The 18,996-nt window shown below is 49.4% G+C and overlaps 1 protein-coding gene and 1 pseudogene across 3 annotated transcripts in view; one reads left to right on the top strand and one right to left on the bottom strand.

The window, feature by feature from the left end:
• Window positions 1-18,996, bottom strand: part of ZFYVE28 (zinc finger FYVE-type containing 28) — a 153,133-nt gene that overhangs the window by 47,934 nt on the left and 86,203 nt on the right. For all 3 annotated transcript variants that reach the window (XM_008018101.3, XM_037983195.2, XM_037983196.2), the window contains one exon: window positions 3,968-4,069. In XM_008018101.3, coding sequence (XP_008016292.3) covers window positions 3,968-4,069 — 102 coding nt within the window. The remainder of the gene's footprint in view (window positions 1-3,967; window positions 4,070-18,996) is intronic.
• On the top strand, window positions 7,873-10,676 carry LOC119618776 (transcription factor Spi-C pseudogene; annotated as a pseudogene).

Raw genomic sequence — 18,996 nt, 5'->3', positions numbered from 1 at the left:
CTCCCAAAGTGCTGGGATTACAATATTTTCTTGTCTCTTTTTTTTTTTTTTTTTTGAGACAGAGTCTCACTCTGTCACTCAGGCTGGAGTATAGTGGCATGATCTTGGTTCACTGCAACCTCCACCTCCTGGGTTCAAGCGATTCTCTGGTCTCAGCCTCCCAAGTAGCTGGGATTACAGGCATGCACCACCACGTCTGGCTAATTTTTGTATTCTTGTAGAGATGAGGTTTTGCCGTGTTGGCCAGGCTGGTCTCAAACTCCTGTCCTCAGGTGATCCGTTCGCCTTGGCTTCCCAAAGTGCTGGGATTACAGGAGTGAGCCACTGTGCCCAGCCAACATTTTAAGCAATTTTGGATTATATGACAGACACTGGATATAAAAGAATCATAAAGGTTACAGACGACGCTTTTTCCACCAGAGAGGACTGCCCCTTTCTCTGTTAGACTGACAGCATGAGGTCCATTACTGCATTCCCTTCAGAAACGGAGTAGGTTGAGGCTTGGCTGCAGCTTAGGTCTGGTTACTGCAGTTCTGAGTCTGCTGGGCTCTCTGTCTTCTCAAACCCCAAAGTCTGCGGGAGACTGAGTTCTGTCCTTCCAAGTTCCAGCTCAGCCTCCAGTCACATGCAACTTCAAAATCTGGCAAACATCTCTAGGAGTGTGCTCACGGCATGCTTTTTTGTTGTTGTTGTTGTTGTTTCTTTGTTTTATTGAGATGGAGTTTTGCTCTGTCACCCAGGCTGGAGTACAGTGGTGCAATCTCGGCTCACTGCAACCTCCACCTCCCGGGTTCAAGTGATTCTCCTGACTCAGCCTCCCAAATAGCTGGGATTACAGGCCTCCACCACCAAGCCCTGCTAATTTTTATATTTTTAGTAGAGACAGGGTTTCACCATGTTGGTCAGGCTGGTCTCACACTCCTCACCTCAGGTGATCCACCCATCTGGGCCTCCCAAAGTGCCTGGATTACAGGTGTGAGCCACTGCACCTGGCCTCAAGGCATGCTTTTGTTCCTAAGCACCTGGGAACTGCAGGAAGCCTGTTGTCAGGGGGCTTTCTGCCTGTATTTCCTGCTTCTCCAGGACTGGCAGGCGTGCTGCTTGAATGCCCCGAAGCTGCCAGACTGTTCCACCAGCCCTTGTGATTAGATGTTCTTTCTCCAGCAGAGCTTCTCTGCCTTGGAAGCCTGGGCCCTGGATGAGCCTGGAATCATCAAATCTTCCCTGGGGAAAAACAGCCAAGTAGACTGCAGCTCACCTTAAAAGGCTCCCTTCCCTGGGGTCTTAGTTCACCCAGTCCTCACTTCCACAGTTCAGGTACCTTTAAAAGCATGATCTTTTGGCTGGGCACGGCGGCTCACACCTGTAATCCCAGCACTTTGGGAGGCCAAGGTGGGCGGATCATGAGGTCAGGGGTTCAAGACCAGCCTGACCAACATGGTGAAACCCTGTCTCTACTAAAAATATTAAAAATAAATAAATAAATAAAATAAAAATATAAAAATTAGCCAGGCATGGTGGCGTGCATCTGTAATCCCAGCTACTCAGGAGGCTGAGGCAGAAGAATCTCTTGAACCCGGAGGCAGAGACTGCAGTGAGCTGAGATCACACCACTATACTCCAGCCTGGGAAACAGTGAGATTCTGTCTCAAAAAAAAAAAAAAAAAAAAAAACCGCTGGGTGCGGTGGCTCACACCTGTAATCACAGCACTTTGGGAGGCCGAGGCAGGTGGATCACGAGGTCAGGAGATCGAGACCATCCTGGTTAACACAGTGAAACCCTGTCTCTACTAAAAATACAAAATATTAGCTGGGCATGGTGGCAGGCGCCTGTAGTCTCAGCTACTCGGCAGGCTGAGGCAGGAGAATGGCGTGAATCTGGGAGGTAGAGCTTGCAGTGAGCCGAGATGGCACCACTGCACTCCAGCCTGGGCGACAGAGCGAGACTCTGTCTCAAAAATAAAAAACAGGATCTTTCAAATGTATCCAGCAGATTTTCTGTAGTTGCTGCAGCTGGAGAACTGGCCACCACAGCCTGGGCATCCTATCTCTCCCAAAGCAGTAGTTTTGTCCAGCTTTTAAAAAGACATGAAGTTGCCTGGTTGTGTCTGCCTATATTTCCTATATATTGCCTATATTAAAATATCCACTCTAAAAATTTCCTATTTTTTGCCAATGATTTTACAACAGACTGCAGGTTCCTTTTAAGGGCTCTACTCGGACACCTCTTTCCGGCTTTCCTCTTCCAGGGTGGCACGTGATCCTCAGCTGAAGTTGGCAGTTTCTGAAGCTCTGTCAATGTCAGGCCACGTGGACAGTAACAGGTAAGTCCTCAAACCCTGACGCTGGAGGAGGTGCAGGCTCATCCATGGACTCTCGCTGTTCTTCGTGGGTGGGCAGGGGGCACAAACAGCAGTTCTGTCGGGGCGGCAGGGCCAGCCTGTGGGTGCACATCGGGTCCCAGCTGCCCTACCCATGGGTGAGGTTCCCCACATCAGGGCCCCACGGTGGGCAGCAGAGTCACCTTCTATCCACACAGCTTTCCGCAAGGTGAGGTGACTCACACCTGTAATCCCAACTCTTCGGAAGACCAAGGCGGGAGGAAAACTTAAGCCTAGGAGTTCAAGACCAGCCTGGGCAACATGGCAAGACCCCATCTTTACAAAAAAATTTTTTAATTAGCTGGGCGTGGTGGTCCTCCTGTAATCCCAGCACTAATCCCTCAACAGCATTCTGCCTCCAGCCCGTTCAGCTTCATCCCCCTCTCCATTGCCCATGTAGGCCAAGGGCGGATATGCTCTCAGGACGTCCACTCCACTCCTGCGTGGCCTGGGCCCCGTTCCGGCTTCACACTGCCCAGGAGGCTCATTCTCCAGCCACGGCCCGGTGCCTGCGCCACCTTTCCTGTAAGACCCCCATATGTGGGGTGGGGGGGGGCGCATGTGCCTTCCCAGTCTAGGTGGCGTCTGTGCCTCTCCTTGCTGTGGTCTCCCTCATGTCACTAGAGGAAGGATGGGACTGTGACCTCCACGTCCAGAGTTCCCATCCCCCCAAAGCAGGTGGGAAGCAACGACAGCCATCTCCCAGATGAAACATGGACTGAACCAAGCACCCCTGCCCCTCAGCCCACTGACACCAAGGACCACCTGCCAAGGCCTCAAGAGCTCACAACCCCATCTGCAAAGGTGACAGGCAGCCCATAGCCCATGGGGTCACTTTCCACTGTCTGGACTCACAGGACCTCTGGCCCTCATGGGGCAGGGCTCTAGGCTTCTGCGTCCCCGAAGGAAACCTGGTTGCAGTGATCAGGGGCTGTAGTAGGAAATACTGAGCTGTCCCAGGCCACAGAGCCAGGGTGGCACGCGGAGGACATGTGGCCATAGGCTTCATGTGGCCCCCATCCCTCCAGGAAGCCACAGCTGGGTTCTGTCGGCTCAGGCCACCCAGCAAAGCCCTTGGCCCATATGAAGGGAAGGCATCATGTTTTAAAAGGGGGGGTCCCCCATGTGGACACAGACGTAAACCAGTAACTAAAGACAAAAGGCATAGGTAGAGCACCACGACTCCAACAAAAGCGAGCGCTTTGGGGACGGTGGGGACAATGGGGACAGTGGGGACAGTGGGACGGTGGGGATGGTGGGGACAATGGGAATGGTGGGGACAGTGGGGATAGTTAGCTGTTGCTGCACCATGTCAGGAAGTGTGAGGTTCACTCCCCCAGCTCAGCCCAAGAGAGCGCCCACCCCATGCAATGCCCAGGCAGAGGCAAGAGCCAGGACTCTGTGACCCCCATGGGTCGTTTGTGACCCCCACCCCGCTCACCAGGAATATTAACCGGCCCATCCTTCCTCACAGAGAGGAGGAGGACCTGGAGGACCTGGAGGCAGCAGCTAAACATGACTTCAGCGCCCACCCGTGGCCCTCCTGTCCCCCTCCCCTCCCCCATCTCCTCTATCTCTATCCCCACCTTATTTTCCGCAGCAACGTGTGGAAGGGCCGGAACAGCTCGGACATGTCTTCTGCCTTGCGGTCCAAGTTCAGGGGTCCGTCCGCATAGACCACGAGGCCACTGCATTTGAGACACAAAAGCCAGGAAGTCAGGCCTGTGGCCCCCTGGGTGCCGTGGACAGCCCAACTTAACCACCTGCGAAAACCACGGCCGCTGGGACTCTGCAGCGTCACTGTCCCAGCACGGCCGCCGCCTCATGCTTTGCCTTGTGTGATTGCATCATAAATAAGTTTAGAAAAAAGCAGTAAAAATTATTACCCAGACTTCATCCTCTTTTGCAGTTGATTAGCTTGTGTTCACTAGAAGGGTCGTAAAGTAATCAGAAAAGTGTATCTGCACACATCGGTGCTGCAATCAGATAAATTCGCCTCAAGGTTTGTTACCAAAACCTACCTTCTTGCAAGTTATAAAAACTGGATTTGTGGTTAAATTTATCTGCAGAGCCTTATGAGAATTGGACCTGGAACCATCTTCTCCAAAAGCAAAACCAGCTGCAGGTGTGAGCTGAGGCCCTGCACGGGTTCCCTTCCTGCAGCCTGGCCAATGCTCCACCACCCCACAAGACCAAAGCAGCCTCCCCTCATCTCCCACACAGGACCCACCTCCCTTGTGGTGCCCACCATGCCCCGAGAAGCTCCCCTCCCCAGGACTGCAGCCCCATGTGGCTGAGGCCGGTTTTCCTCACTGTCCCTACCCCAGAGTCTGGCTCAAGGCCTGCTGAAGGACAAGCTTCCCAGATGCCACCTCTGGCAGCCCCCACTCCTCTCTGTGCACCATCCAGCCCTGCCCAGCTCTGAGTGTGCCTTGATCATCCATGTCTCAGCCCGTCTCTCCTTGAGGGCACCCATCCCAGAGGACCTTCTCTGGGTGCCTCCTCCTGGGTCTCTGGGACCAGACCATGTCTCAGGTGCCTGGGGAGTATCCACCCACGAAATCGTCCCCTGTCCCTCATCATCATCATGTTCTTCCTCATCAGAGCACAGACAAGGGCCATGTGGGCTTGTCTGTGTAAATGGAGCACCACCAGCCTGTCTCTTTCTGCAGACATGACACCAAGGTCAGGTCCAGCCAACACTATCCAACACCAAGTCCCCAGCAGCTCAGGGACAGTCTCCTTGTCCAACGCACCCAGCTCAGTGAGAAGGGCTAATATAGGGAATTGAACAAAGGGAATGTTTTTCCCTAAAAATCGTTGGGTTTCATGTGCAAAAAGAAAGATTTGAAAGTCACAGGAAAAGTATGTGCAGTGCTGCCTCTGGGGAATGGGGGCCCCAGGCCCTGTGGAGTGGCCAGCTCAGCTGGGCAGGAGGCTGTGTCCTGACCCCATGTGGGTGAGCGGACAGCACAGCCAGCCTTCCATTCTGCTTGGTGTCCTTTGTGGCTCTTACATGAGCTGTCTGTCCTGATTAAACGAACAGTATTCAGGGGACAATTACCCAAACCGAGCCTTAACTCTATGGGTGAATCAGGCAGTCTCAGGACAAAGGCAGAGGGAAACAGAGCAGGGAAAGGGGCAGCCCTGACTCCAGCGGCCGGGCCTCAGGAAGCCATCCCCAACCCTAGTAGAGCTCCCTCCCTGCTGGGCATAGGACTCAGCCCCACAATGACTCGTGCACCCAACGTCTGCCCATCTGGAAACCTCGCTCCTGCCTGCTCCGGGCAGCAGTGTGGCCGAGGAAGGTCTCAGCTGCCCCCCAGGGCAGTCAGCAGGAGTGGGGGAACGAGGCCCACCCATGAAAGCTGCTGGCCCAGGTCCTCAGAAAAGAACTCGTTCATCAGGAGGCTCAGACCCGGAGGCTGCTGTGCCACCTCCTCCTGGGAGCCTGCGGGGACCCAAGGACCCCCAGGCTGTATCCCTGCATCCAGCCGTGTGTTGGCTTTCGCGTGCTGGACGAAGGGCCAAGCACTCCACGGTGGCCGAGCCCTGCTGCTCAGCGACTCTGCAGGTGCCCGAACTACAGAGAGAAGGCCTGTAGGACGGGAGATCAGGCTCAGGTGCTGAAGTAACGGGGTGTGGGGGCCAGAGGTGGGGAGAGGTGGGGAGCAGCCCCCAGGCGGTAGCCAGAGGCTCAGCATCTGTCTCTGCACCTGGCCTGGCACTTGCAGGAATCTGGCTGAAGGGGAATGAGGCCTGGGAATGAGCTATTGCTAGAAATGGTGGGTCTGATGCAGCTGCTGCCCATGGCTACAGCCCGACAGGCCACCCAGGCCTGTGTCCACACTGCCACGAGCAGGGGTAAGGCAGTCACCCACCAGTGAGCCTAGAAGGCTGGATCCCGGGGTCTCGGTGTGGCCAGGGGTGTGGGGGCACCGTGAGGGGCCTGGCCCAGATCCAGCTAAGGTGAGCAGGCCAGAGGACACCCTGCACAGTGGAGAAAGCTGGGCCCTGCTGGATGTGGGGGTGGCCGGTCTTCCCTTTTCTTTTTTCAGAGAAATCCATATAACAAACAATTGTTTTAAAGGGTACGATTCTGAGGCCTTTTCTGCATTCATAGTGCTGTGCACCCATCACCTCTCTAGTTTCAAAAGGTTTTTATCACCCCAGAAAATACCCTTTTAATAATCACTGACTTATTCACCTCAGCCATGGCAATCCTTCATCTGCCTTCTGTCTCTCTGAATTGGCCTATTCTGGGTGTTTCATGTAAACAGAATCACGTAATGCGTGACCTTTGTGACCAGTTTTCACCTTGCACCACGTTTTCAAGGCTCATGATGCTGTGGTACGTGGCAAATGTTCCCGCACATACATTTCTTCATTCATCCACGGGTGGACGTTTGGACTGTTTCTGTCTTTGGGCTATTATGAATAATGCTGCCATAAACATTCGTGTAGAAGTTTGTTCACGGACATATGTTTTCATCTCTCTTGGGTATATGCCTAGAAGGGTATGTGGTATGACCATATGGATCATATAATTCTATGTTTAACTTTTTAAGGAACCACCAACTGTTTTCCGTAGCAGCTGCAGCATTTTACACTCCCGCCAGCAATCCAAGGGTTTTGACTTCTCCACACTCTCACTACGTATTCTTTTCCAATTTTTTTGATTACAGCCATCCTGGTGGGTGTGAAGTGGCATCTCATCATGGTTTTGATTTACATTTCCTTAATAACGAATGATGTGGACCATCTTTTTCACGTGCCTGTCGGCCATGTGTATATCTTCTTTGGAGAAATGTCTATTCAAGTCTTTATTCATTTTTAAATTGGGTTGTTTGTCGATTTGTTGTTGAGTTGAAAGGGTTCTTTATATGTTCCAGACATTAAATCTTCATCAGATATATGATCTGCAAATATTCTTTAGGTTGTCTTTTCATTTTCTTTATAATGTCTTTTGATGCATCACAATTTTAAATTTTGATGAGGTCCAGTTTCTCTTTTTATTTTTTTGTGGTGGTGCTTTTGATGTCAAATCCATTGAAAAATCTGAGAACAGGAAGACTTACCCTCTGTATCAAAGTTCTCTAGAGAAACAGAACAAGAGAGAAAGATTTATTTATTTTAAGGAATTATTTCATGCAATTGTGGGGGCTGGCAAGTCCAAATTCTGCTGGAGACCCAGAGAAGAGTTGACATGGCAGCTCCAATCCAAGGAGTCTGGAAGCCGGATTCCCTCTTACTTGGGGATCTCAGTCTGTTTCTCTCAGGGCCTTCCACTAACTGGATGAGGCCCACCCACATCACGGAGGGTCGTCAGCTGTACTCAGAGTCTACTGATTTAAATGCTAATCTCATCTTTAAAATACTCACAGCAGGGTGGTGCTGACATGCGTTTCAGAGGACAGGGAAGGTTGTATCCACATTGTACAGTGGATGCTACATTGGACACCAATGGGAAGAATCATCCATTCAATGAAGCATGACTTGTGTTGAACAAGACAAGCTGGGTGAAGCATTTGAAGGTGCTTTTGAGGTACTGAGGTACATTCAACTGATCTTCAGTCCTCCCCAGATGACAAAAATGACCTGGCTTTCATCAACCACTGTCCTCATGTCAGAGGAAATTCCATCTGCTAAGAAGTGTTGCCCACAGAGGAACCTGTGTATAACTGGAGAACCATAGTAGCAGGAAGAAGCTCTGACCGTTTTAATACCTTCACGAATCCCCACGTAATGCCAAAATGGCGTCTTGTATCCAGGGGTAGATAAAACCAAAGACATCTTTCCATTTGTATTGAAAAACAAAGAAAAACTTTAGGGAAAACCTTCAGGGAAAAAGAAAAGTCAACCAGAACCCCATGACTTACTCAGAAAATTGCCAGGGCCCTGAGGAATGATGGAAGAACTAGAGAAATCGCCAAAATCCAGAGGAAGCTGACCTACCAGTTTACCAAGGCCATCCTCCAAAGACTCTATCTTATTTCTCGGGGAAAGCAATCTTCTACTCACAGTGTGTTCAGCCTGATCAAGAATATCTCAGTTTAAATAACTAGAATGCAAATTATAACTATACACGTGCCAATTACCATGAGCTAAGTCACCCTGATTGCTAAATATACTCTCACGTTTCATGGTTTCCTGGCATCAGAAATCCCTACAAGCTTCAGGATTTTTCTCTTAAAGCAAATGCTGAAGAGAAAAAAAAATAACTTTATTATTGCTATCTTTTGTCAAATAGCATAGAATCTACACTAACTTGGTGGGAAATCCTGCCAATGAACAAATTTATTGTTGCAAATGACCAAGCCCTATGTGAAAGTACTGACTAAATGGCCTTGCTCTTACTATTCTCTATTCAACCACTTTCTTCCCGATTAATACTGCCAGTACAGGAAACTAATAATGATTCAAACATTTTTCTGTCATATACTCAGGTAAAAACATCACTCTAACCTATATCTGCTGGCTTTACAAAAAATCGTTTACAAAAAAATGATTGCACATGATAAAAGCGTTTGTGCAAAAATACATTCATGGCTTTAAAAACTTCAGTGAAAATGTATATTCAGTTCCCTTACTCACATTTTTTCCTTTTCCCCTTGTCTTTAAATCTTACTTTTTCATTTTTCTTTTAAGAGACAAGAGTCTCATTCCGTTGCCCAGACTGTAATTCAATGACATGATCATAGCTTACTGCAAACTCGAACTCCTGGGCTCAAGTAATCCTCTTGTCTTTGCCTCCCAAGTGGCTGGGACTACAGGCACACACCACCACACCTGGTTTTTTGCCGTTGGGACGAGGTTTCATTATGTTGTGTAGGCTGGTCTCAAACTCCTGGCCTCAAGCTATTCTGCTGCCTTAGCATCCCAAAGTGTTAGGATTACAGGCATGAGCCACCAAACCCAGTCTCTTACCCATTTTGTTGTTGTTGTTGTTGTTTTCTTGCTGTTTAATTTTTTGAGTTCTTTATATATGTTGAATATTAACCCATCAGATGTATGAATTGTAAATATTTTCTCCCAATCCATAGGTTGTCTCTGCATCCTGTTGTTCCTTTTGCTATGCAGAAGCTTTTCAGTTTGATGTAATCCAATTTATCTATATTTATTTCTGTTGCCTGCACTTTGGGGCCAAATCCAAAAAGTCACTACCCAAACTAATATTGTGTAGTCTTTCCCCTAAGTTTTCTTCTAGTAGTTTTAGAGTTTCTGGTCTTATATTTAGCTCTTTAATCCATTCTGAGTTGATTTTTTTTATATGGTGTAAGATAAGGGTCTAGCTTCATTCTTTGACATGTGAAAATTTCAGATTTCCCAACACCATTTATTGAAGAAGCTGTCCTTGTCTTCTTGGCACCTTTGTTGAAAATTAGTTGCGTTCACTTCTGGGCTCTTTATTCTGTTCCACTGGTATGTGTCCTGTTGTTTTGTTTTTGCCAATTCCAAGCTGTTTTAAAATTACTATAGCTTTGTAGTAAAGTTTAAAATCAGGTAGTGTGGTATATCCAGCTTTGTCCTTTCTGCTCATGATTGCCTTGGCTATTCGTGGGTTTTTATGGTTCTATATGAATTTCAGGATTTTTTCTCTTTTCATAAATAAAATGATGTTGGGCTTTTGAAAGGGATTACATTAAACATGTAGATTTATTTGGGTAGTATGGACATTTTAACAATATTAATTTTTCCAATCCATGAACATGGAATATCTTTCATTTGTCTTCTTGAATTGATTTCTTTGGTGTTTTATAGTTTTCAGTGCACAGGTTTCTCACCTCCGTGATAAAAATTATTCCTTAGTATTTTTTTGTAGCTATTGTAAATGAGATTATTCTCTTGATTTCTTCTTTCAGATAGTGTATTGTTAGTGTATAAAAATGCTACTAATTTTTGTGTGCTGATTTTGTGTCCTGGAACTTTACTATATTCATTATTAGTCCTAACAGTTTTTTTTTGTTTTTTTTTTTTTTTTGAGATGGAGTCTGGCTCTGTCTCCCAGGCTGGAGTGCAGTGGCCGGATCTCAGCTCACTGCAAGCTCCGCCTCCCGGGTTTACGCCATTCTCCCGCCTCAGCCTCCCGAGTAGCTGGGACTACAGGCGCCCGCCACCTCGCCCGGCTAGTTTTTTGTATTTTTTTAGTAGAGACAGGGTTTCACCGTGTTCGCCAGGATGGTCTCGATCTCCTGACCTCGTGATCCGCCCGTCTCGGCCTCCCAAAGTGCTGGGATTACAGGATTGAGCCACCGCGCCCGGCAGTCCTAACAGTTTTTTTGTGGAGTCTGTAGCGTTTTCCACATATAAGATAAGGTTGCCGGCCGGGTGCAGTGGCTCACACCTATAATCCCAGCACTTTGGGAATCCGAGGCAGGTGGATCACCAGATCAGGAGTTCAAGACCAGCCTGGCCAATATGATGAAACCCTGTCTCTACTAAAAATACAAAAAATTAGCCAGGCATGGTGGCGGGCACCTGTAGTCCCAGCTACTCGGGAGGCTGAGGCAGGAGAATGGTGTGAACCTGGGAGGTGGAGCTTACAGTGAGCTGAGATCGTGCCACTGCACTCCAGCCTGGGTGACAGAGTAAGACTCTGTCTCAAAATATATTATAATAACAATAATAATAATAAAATATACATATTTAAAGTTGCCAGCAAACAGTAACAATTTGACTTCTTTTCCTATTTGGATGCCTTTTCTTTCTTTCTCTTGCCTAATTGCTTTGGCAAGGACTTCCAATACTATATTTAATAGAAGTGGCAAGAGTAGGCATCTTTGCCTTGTTCCATATCTTAGAGGGAAGGCTTTCAATTTTTCTCCATTGAGTATGATGTTAGCTGTGGGCTTCTCATTAAATATGGCCTTTATTGTGTTAAGGCACATTCTTTTTTGTTTGTTTGTTTTTTGCATTTTCACCAATGGTACTCTTGAAGGGATACATTCCTTCTACATCTAATTTGCTGATTTTTTCATCATAAAAGGATGTTGAATTTTATCAAATGCTTTTTCTGTATCTAATGAGATAATCATATGGGTTTTTTTCATTCTATTAATGTGATGTATCACAATTATCAATTTGTGTATTTCGAACCATCCTTGCATTTCAGTGGTTAAAAACATTTCTCAAAAGAAGACAAATGACCAACATCACTAGTCATTACAGAAAAGCAAACTAAAGCCACAATGAGATATCATTTCTCATTTGTCTGAATATCTTTTATCAAGAAGATGAAAGATCAGTGTTACCAAGGATATGGAGAAAAGGGAACCCTTGCACACCATTGGTAGGAATGTAAATTGGTACAGCCATTATGGAAAACAGTATAGAGATTCCTCAAAAAAACTACAAATATAATTACCATATGATCCAGCAATCCCACTTCTGGGTATTTACCCCAAACATCTGAAATGAGTTTGTTGAAGGGATGTCTGTAGTCTCATGTTTATTGCAGCATTACTCACAGTAGCTAAGATATGAAATCAATCTAAGCATTTAACAGATGAATAAAGAAATTGTGGTATATATATACAATAGAATACAATTCAGCCTTAAAAACAAAAGATTCTGATATTTGTGAAGAATTGGATGGAATTTTAGAACATTATGCTAAGTGAAATAACTAAGACCCAGAAACACAAATACCATATGTTCTCACTTACATGTGGAATCTTAAACAATTGAACTTACAGAATCAGAGAGCAGAACAGTGGTTATAGAGGCTGGGGGTGTGGGGAATGGCCAAAGAGTATAAAATCTCAGACTAGAAGAATGTTTCTTCTTTTTTTGAGTTCTTTGCACATCATAGTGAATACAGGCAAAAACAGAGTGTTGGACATTTCCAAATTTTAAGAGAGTAAATTTAAAATGTTCTCATTCAAAAAATGTTCAATATTTGAGGTGATGGATATGTTAACCAGCTTGATTTAATTATTCCACACTGCATTCATAGATTATAATACAACTTTGCACTCTATAAATCTGCACAATTATAAATTGCCAGTTTATCATTATAAAAAGAAAAAAATACCTTCACAGCAAAATTCAGACTGGTATTTTACCAAATATCTGGGTAATGTGGCCTAGCCAAGATGACACATGAAGTTAACCATCGCAGGGTACAACTTTGTTCTTTTGCATGTGGTTATCCAGTTGCCCCAGGAACATTCTTTGAAGAGACTGTTCTTTCCTTATTGAATGATCTTGGCCCCCTTGTCAATAATCAGTTCACCATAGATGTTTGGGTTTATTTATGGCCTCTCAATTTTATTCCATTGGCCTATACATCTATCTTTATGCCAGTACCATAAGGTTTTGACTTGTAGTAAGTTTTGAAATCAGGATGTATGAATCTTCCAACTTTGTTTTTGTTTTTCAATATTGTTTTGGCTACTTAGGGCCCATTGCAGTTCCATATGAATTTTAGAACACCTTTTCCACTTCTGCAAAACAAAAAGGCCAGTGGAGTTTTGACAGCAATTGCATTGCATCTGTAGATCACTTTATGGAGTATTGGTCTTCCCATCCATGAACATGGAATGTCTTTCTGTTTAATTATGTCTTTAATTTTTTCAGCAATATTTTTTAGTTTTCAGCATCCATGTCTTTCACCTTCTTGATTAAATTTATTCCTAGGCATTTTACTCTTTTGAATGTTATTGCAAATTTCTTATTTAAAATAACACCTAATTACGTACAATGGAATATTATTCAGCCTTAAAAAGGAAGGAAATTCTGACACATACTACAACATGGAGGAAGCTTGAAAATATTATGTGAAGTGAAATGAGACAGTCACAAGAGGGTAAATCCTATATATTAGCTTGGTGCAAAAGTAATTGCAATTTTTGCCATTAAAACCCTAAGAAAGGGTCAAAATGGCGAATTTTGTGATGTATGTTTTACCACAATAAAGAAGAATGTTTATTGCCTTAATTTCTGTTTACAAAAGTGTTACCTATCATTTTAAGAAAGCTGTAAAATAGAGACATACTATTTGATAACTTTTTTTTTTTTTTTTTTTTTTTTTTTTTTTTTTTTTGAGACGGAGTCTCGCTCTGTCGCCCAGGCTGGAGTGCAGTGGCCAGATCTCAGCTCACCGCAAGCTCCTCCTCCCCGGTTTACGCCATTCTCCTGCCTCAGCCTCCGGAGTAGCTGGGACTACAGGCGCCCGCCACCTCGCCCGGCTAGTTTTTTGTACTTTTTTAGTAGAGACGGGGTTTCACCGTGTTAGCCAGGATGGTCTCGATCTCCTGACCTCGTGATCCGCCCGTCTCGGCCTCCCAAAGTGCTGGAATTACAGGCTTGAGCCACCGCGCCCGGCCAATAACAATTTTTGTACTTAATACACTGGGGATGTTTTTGCATAGCATTAGGAGATTTTCTCCATCATTATTTAAATGGCTAGAGTATTGTTTTTAACCAATCCCTTAATTCTGGATATCCATCCCTTCTCAAATTTTTATGATTACAAGTAATACTTCAGGGATAATCTTTGTGGATATATATTTGTGCCCCATCAGATCAATGCAACAAAATTCTGTAAAAGTCTACTGTGTTAGGACATGCCAGGCACTCGGGGTGCATCAGTGAATAAGAGTTATGGTCTAGTGGGGGAGACACAAAAATAACAGAAATCCCATTTATATGAATAACCCAAACAGGCAAATCTATAGAAACAGAAAATAGGTTTGTGGTTCCCCAGGGTCACGGGGCAGGAGGAAGGAGATCAGGGCGTGGAGATGGCCGCTCAGGAGTAAGAGGCATCTTTGCGAGTAATGAGAATGTCACGGAATTTGTGGTGATGGCAGCACAACTCTGAATGTACCAGAAATGACTCTGCACTTTAGATGGGTGAGTCATAGGGTAATGAATTTTATCTCAATAACACGGAAAAATAAATAACAGAGTAAGTCACGCAACATGCTGGTGGGAGATGGGCTTGGATGAGCGGTGCAGTGGTGGGGACATCACAGAGGGAGGGACAGCAGGGAGGAGGGGACAGCACAGAGGAGGGGACATCATAGAGCAGGAGACAGCATGGAGGAGGGAACAGTGCAGAGGAGCACGGGGGAGAGGACATTGCAGAGGAAGAGACAGCATGGAGGAGGGGACGTCATAGAGGAGGACACAGCATGGAGAATGGGACAGCATAGGGGAGGGGACAGCATGGAGGAGGGACAGCATAGAGGAGGGGACAGCATAGAGAAGGAGACAGCACAGAGAATGGGACATCAGCGGATGGGACAGCATTGAGGAGGGAACAGCATAGAGGAGGGGACAGCATAGAGGAGGGGACAGCATGAAGGAGGGGACAGCATAGAGGAGCGGACAGCATAGAGGAGGGGACAGCATGGAAGAGGAGACAGCATAGAGGAAGGGACAGCATGGAGAATGGGAAAGCATAGAGGAGAAGGCAGTATGAAGGAGGGAATGTCATAGAGGAGGAGACAGCATGGAGGAGGGAACAGCACAGAGAAGGGGACAGCATAGAGGAGGGGACAGCATAGAGGAGGGGACAGCGTGGAGGAGGGGACAGCATGGAAGAGGAGACAGCATAGAGGAAAAGGCAGTATGAAGGAGGGAACATCATAAAGGGGACAGCGTGGAGGAGGGGACAGCATAGAGAAGGGGACAGCATAGAGGAGGGGACAGCATAGAGGAGGGGACAGCATAGAGGAGGGGACGGTGCAGTGAAGGGGACAGCATGGTGGAGAGGATGGAATGGCCAAGAGAACACTGGAGCAGAGGGGACAGCATGGAGGAGGAAACATCATGGAAAAGGGGACAGTGCAGTGGAGGGGACAGTGAGGCAGTAGGGATAGGACAGCCAAAGGGACCCTGGAGCAAAGGGGACAGCGTGGTGGAGATCAGGGCAGCGGGTGCACGGGGACTGGGGAGAGGCTGAGTGTGGGCGCAGGTGGATCACACTGGGAGCGGGGACTGGGGAGAGGCTGGGTGTGGGTGCAGGTGGATCACAGTGGGAGCTCCGGCAGGGCCGAGATGACACGTTGTTTTGACACAGGTGGATGGGCGAGGGCCCCTGAAGAGGATCTGGCAACCATCCCGCAGGCCATGGGGGCGGTGGCTCCTGGACATGTTCTGGGATGGGCTGGAAGGAGGGGCCTGGGGAGGAAGGGAGGGGTAGAGGAGAGGGGCCTGGGTTCTGCACAGTTCCGGTCTGGGAAGCACCCGAAGCAGAGCTGTGAGTATAGACCAGCGGGCGGGCGAAGTCGCAGCGAGGGGAGCAGCCAGCTCTGTGCTGATGGGGACTGAGAAGTGACCACTGGGTCTAGAGGTTTTATTTCATTTTTTCCTTTAAAGGAACTGTTTTAAGGCTGGGGCTGGGCACGGTAGCTCACGCCTGTAATCCTAGCACTTTAGGAGGCCAAGGCAGTCAGATTGCTAGAGCCCAGGAACTCGAGACGAGCCTGGACAACATAGCAAGACCCTGTCTCTATTTTTTAATTTAAAAAAATACATAAAAAGTTAAAAAAAAAAAAAAGAAACTGTTTTAAGATAAATCCCCAAAAGTAAAACCAATTTGTCGAAGAGTCTGAGCCTCATGGAGACACTCTCACCAGGATGCTTGTCTCCACCGGCAGAAGGGACTGACTAGATGCAGGTTTTAGGGAGGGGACAGGCCGAGGGGTTCAGGGCAAGTGGGGCCCCTCCCCTACGACTCAGAGCAAGTCCCCACAGGGATGACCCCCAGTTTTTGTCCTCACTGCCTGGTAAGGCCAGACTCTGCCAGGCTGGGGACACCCTAAACAGGGGGCAGGGTCCCACCCAGCCCTCCCCTCCACCTCCCTGTGCCAACCTGAAGGCCTCGGTTGACCACTGCCTCTGCCCCAGGCAGGCCTCCTCTGCCGGCCACAGAGCTAGAGTTTGCTGCTTTCTTGTGTCACAGGTGAGCAGCAGGCTCTGACCCTTGGCTGGGCTTGGTTCTGCCACCTCCAGCTGTTGACCCCCAGCAGAGCCTTTGCCACTGGAAGCCCCTCAGAAGGGGGCCGGAGCCTGGCCCGCAGCTCGTGCTTGGTCAATGTGGCATCACAGTTCTGTGACACGGTGTACTGGAGAAGGGACTGGGGCTCCTGGGCAGCAGCAGAGTCACGGGCAGAGCCACAGAGGAGCTCCACCCTCAGCTCCTGTCCCGCTCAGCGCCCCCGCCTCCCCTCTGCTCTCAGTGTTCCCTGGGGGTCACCTGGGGGTCCCAGGATGCCCACTTCACAGAGGCAGGATCCTGCGAGGGTGTGGGCCCAGGAATGCAGGCTACAGGGGCCTTCATTGCTGCAGAAGTTCCTGTGTCCCCTGGTCCTTGCTCGAGCCCTGACACGCCCCTGAGCACACACCACCTGCACCAACGTGCCCCCCTCCCGCCACCTGCACGGCTCCCACCTCTGGGCCAGCTGCCCTGGCGAGCCTCTCCCTCACGCCTCCAGCTCCTGTCCACCCCATGGGGTCCCTGCACTGAGTTCCCCTTCCAGCATCCAGAACATTCCACAGCACTGTGGTCAGCCCACCTGTCCACCTCCCTGCTACAAGCATAGGGTGAGGTATGCAGCAGGCACTCAATACTTGCTCGCTGAGTGAACACAAGAAGGAGCAGGTTCTGGGCCCCACCCCGGGCAGCTGTGGCTTCTGCCTGTGAGGCTCAAAGCGGTTGCTGTGGACGACGAGGAAGAAGACCGGGAGCCACTGGTGGTGCAGGACTGCAGGGCCCTGGTGAGTATCCCCGAGGGGTGGCCTTAGGAACAGCTGCCTGCTTAGCACTCTCCCACTCAGCACTCACTTGCCCTGCTGGAGGCTCGCCGCACAGAGGGGTTGCAGTGGCAGCCTGGTGCACCCCACGGTTCCTCGTATCCGCAGCCTGGCTCTGTGGCTAAATGCCTGCCTCTGGGGGGCCCGCAGCTGGCCACCCCCCTGGACAGGCCTGCTCCCTGGACTCCAGCTTTGGGCTCCTGTGCCTGCTCATCCTTCCTCCCTCCTTCACCTCCTGGGGGTCCCTCACTCCCTTTCCAGGCTCTCCCTCTGTCCTGAGCTGGAGAGGACCCTACACCAGTGCCTCCAGGAGGGGACCCACGGGACAAAGCCTCTGCCAACAGGAGCCCCAGCTTCCCTCCCCCACCTCCCTCCCTCAGCTTCCCGACGAGCACTGGCCTCCCTTGCTGCCCTTCCCTGACCCCCCACACTCCCACACCTCCCTCCCCCAGCTGCCCCCACAACTCCCCCAACCTCCCTCCCCTGGCCTCCCCTCCCCAGTCCCCCACCCCCCCGCCTCCCCTTGCCTCCCAGGATGAGAGCTCAGGACAGAAGGAGGAGCAGAGGTTTGGCCACCGGCAGGTGGACTGAGGTTGGCAAACAGGACACAGATGATACTGGTGGGAAGCGGCTGCTGTTCTGTGGTCGCCTGTACTCGGGCAAACACAGGCAGCAGACTCAGTGTGAAAGTCCAGAAACACAGTGTGCCTGGGGTGCGGCCTGCGGGGAGGGTCACCTGGGGTCATCGGCACACACCAGGCCCGACCTTTAAGAGGAAGTCCAGCCAGGGCCTCAGCAGTGCGTTGACACGGGCGTAAGTGGGTGTGAGTGGGCGGGTGGCTTGGTGCCACACCTCAAAGCACGCACGGAGAACTTTTAACAAGGACACCAGAGCTGTTCATTTGCTGTGAGTGCCCTTGGGACAAGGAGACACCTGTACCCGAGGGAAAGGCTCACCGCGCCCTGCGCCCTGGCGGAGAAAAGGCCGGCTCACCGGATCTTTGCTGTTCTGTTTTTTAAACAAAGAGAAGAATAAGGACCAAAATTGCCTGTCATTTTCTTCAAAGTGAGTTTGGCCACAGAGAGATACTTGTCTAGTAAAGAAAAACAATGTCAGCAAATCCTGTGGTACGTGGGAAGGGGTGCTCTGTAGTAGCTTCCAGGTAGCCTCTCCCCACCAGGACACTTCCCTTCAAGCCACCTTGGAGGCCACTGGGGACACCCCGCCCTCCAGCCTTGAGGTCTTCAGGTGAAGGGAAGTTCCCCGACTCTAACGGGAGGAGGATATCCGAGCCTGCCTCCGAGCCTCCCTCTGGCGCAATGTGAGGCTCGCTCTCTCTGGTTTGCTAACTTTGAAAGACGCAACCTCTGTGAGGACAGGTGAAGAACAGTGCAGGAAACAGGCCAGGCCCTGAGCTATTGGAGGGGACTCTGGGGAGCCAGGGCCCGGCAGATAGAGACCATGCTGGAGCCCTCCCTGAGGAGGTGGCGCCCAGGACCTAGGCGAGTGGGCGGCCTGGCCCAGGGGAGTCCGGACTGGCCCCGGCAGCGGCCCCCATTGCTCCCCACTCCAACAAGGGGTGTTCGGCACATCCCAGGGTTAAGCACCTCTGTCCCCTACAGGCCCTGCCGCCGGCCCCAGCCCACTGCACTGCCACCGCCCCACATGCTCCCACCTCTGCACCCCCATTTCCCACGGGAGGGGTATCCATGTTCGACCCCAGCACGCTGCCACGTGTGCCTGTGCCCCGGGGTTCCCTGGGGGTCCTCAGCACGACCTGAGCCTGGGCCAGTCCTGGCCTCTGTGCCCACCGCACACTCCCTGACCACTTCACTGATGTCCACATCTCCA

This window comes from Chlorocebus sabaeus, chromosome 27, assembly GCF_047675955.1.
Source record: "Chlorocebus sabaeus isolate Y175 chromosome 27, mChlSab1.0.hap1, whole genome shotgun sequence".
NCBI classification, from domain to species: Eukaryota; Metazoa; Chordata; class Mammalia; order Primates; family Cercopithecidae; genus Chlorocebus; species Chlorocebus sabaeus.
Note: the sequence above shows the minus strand (reverse complement) of the source record. Positions and strands in the feature narration are given on the sequence as shown.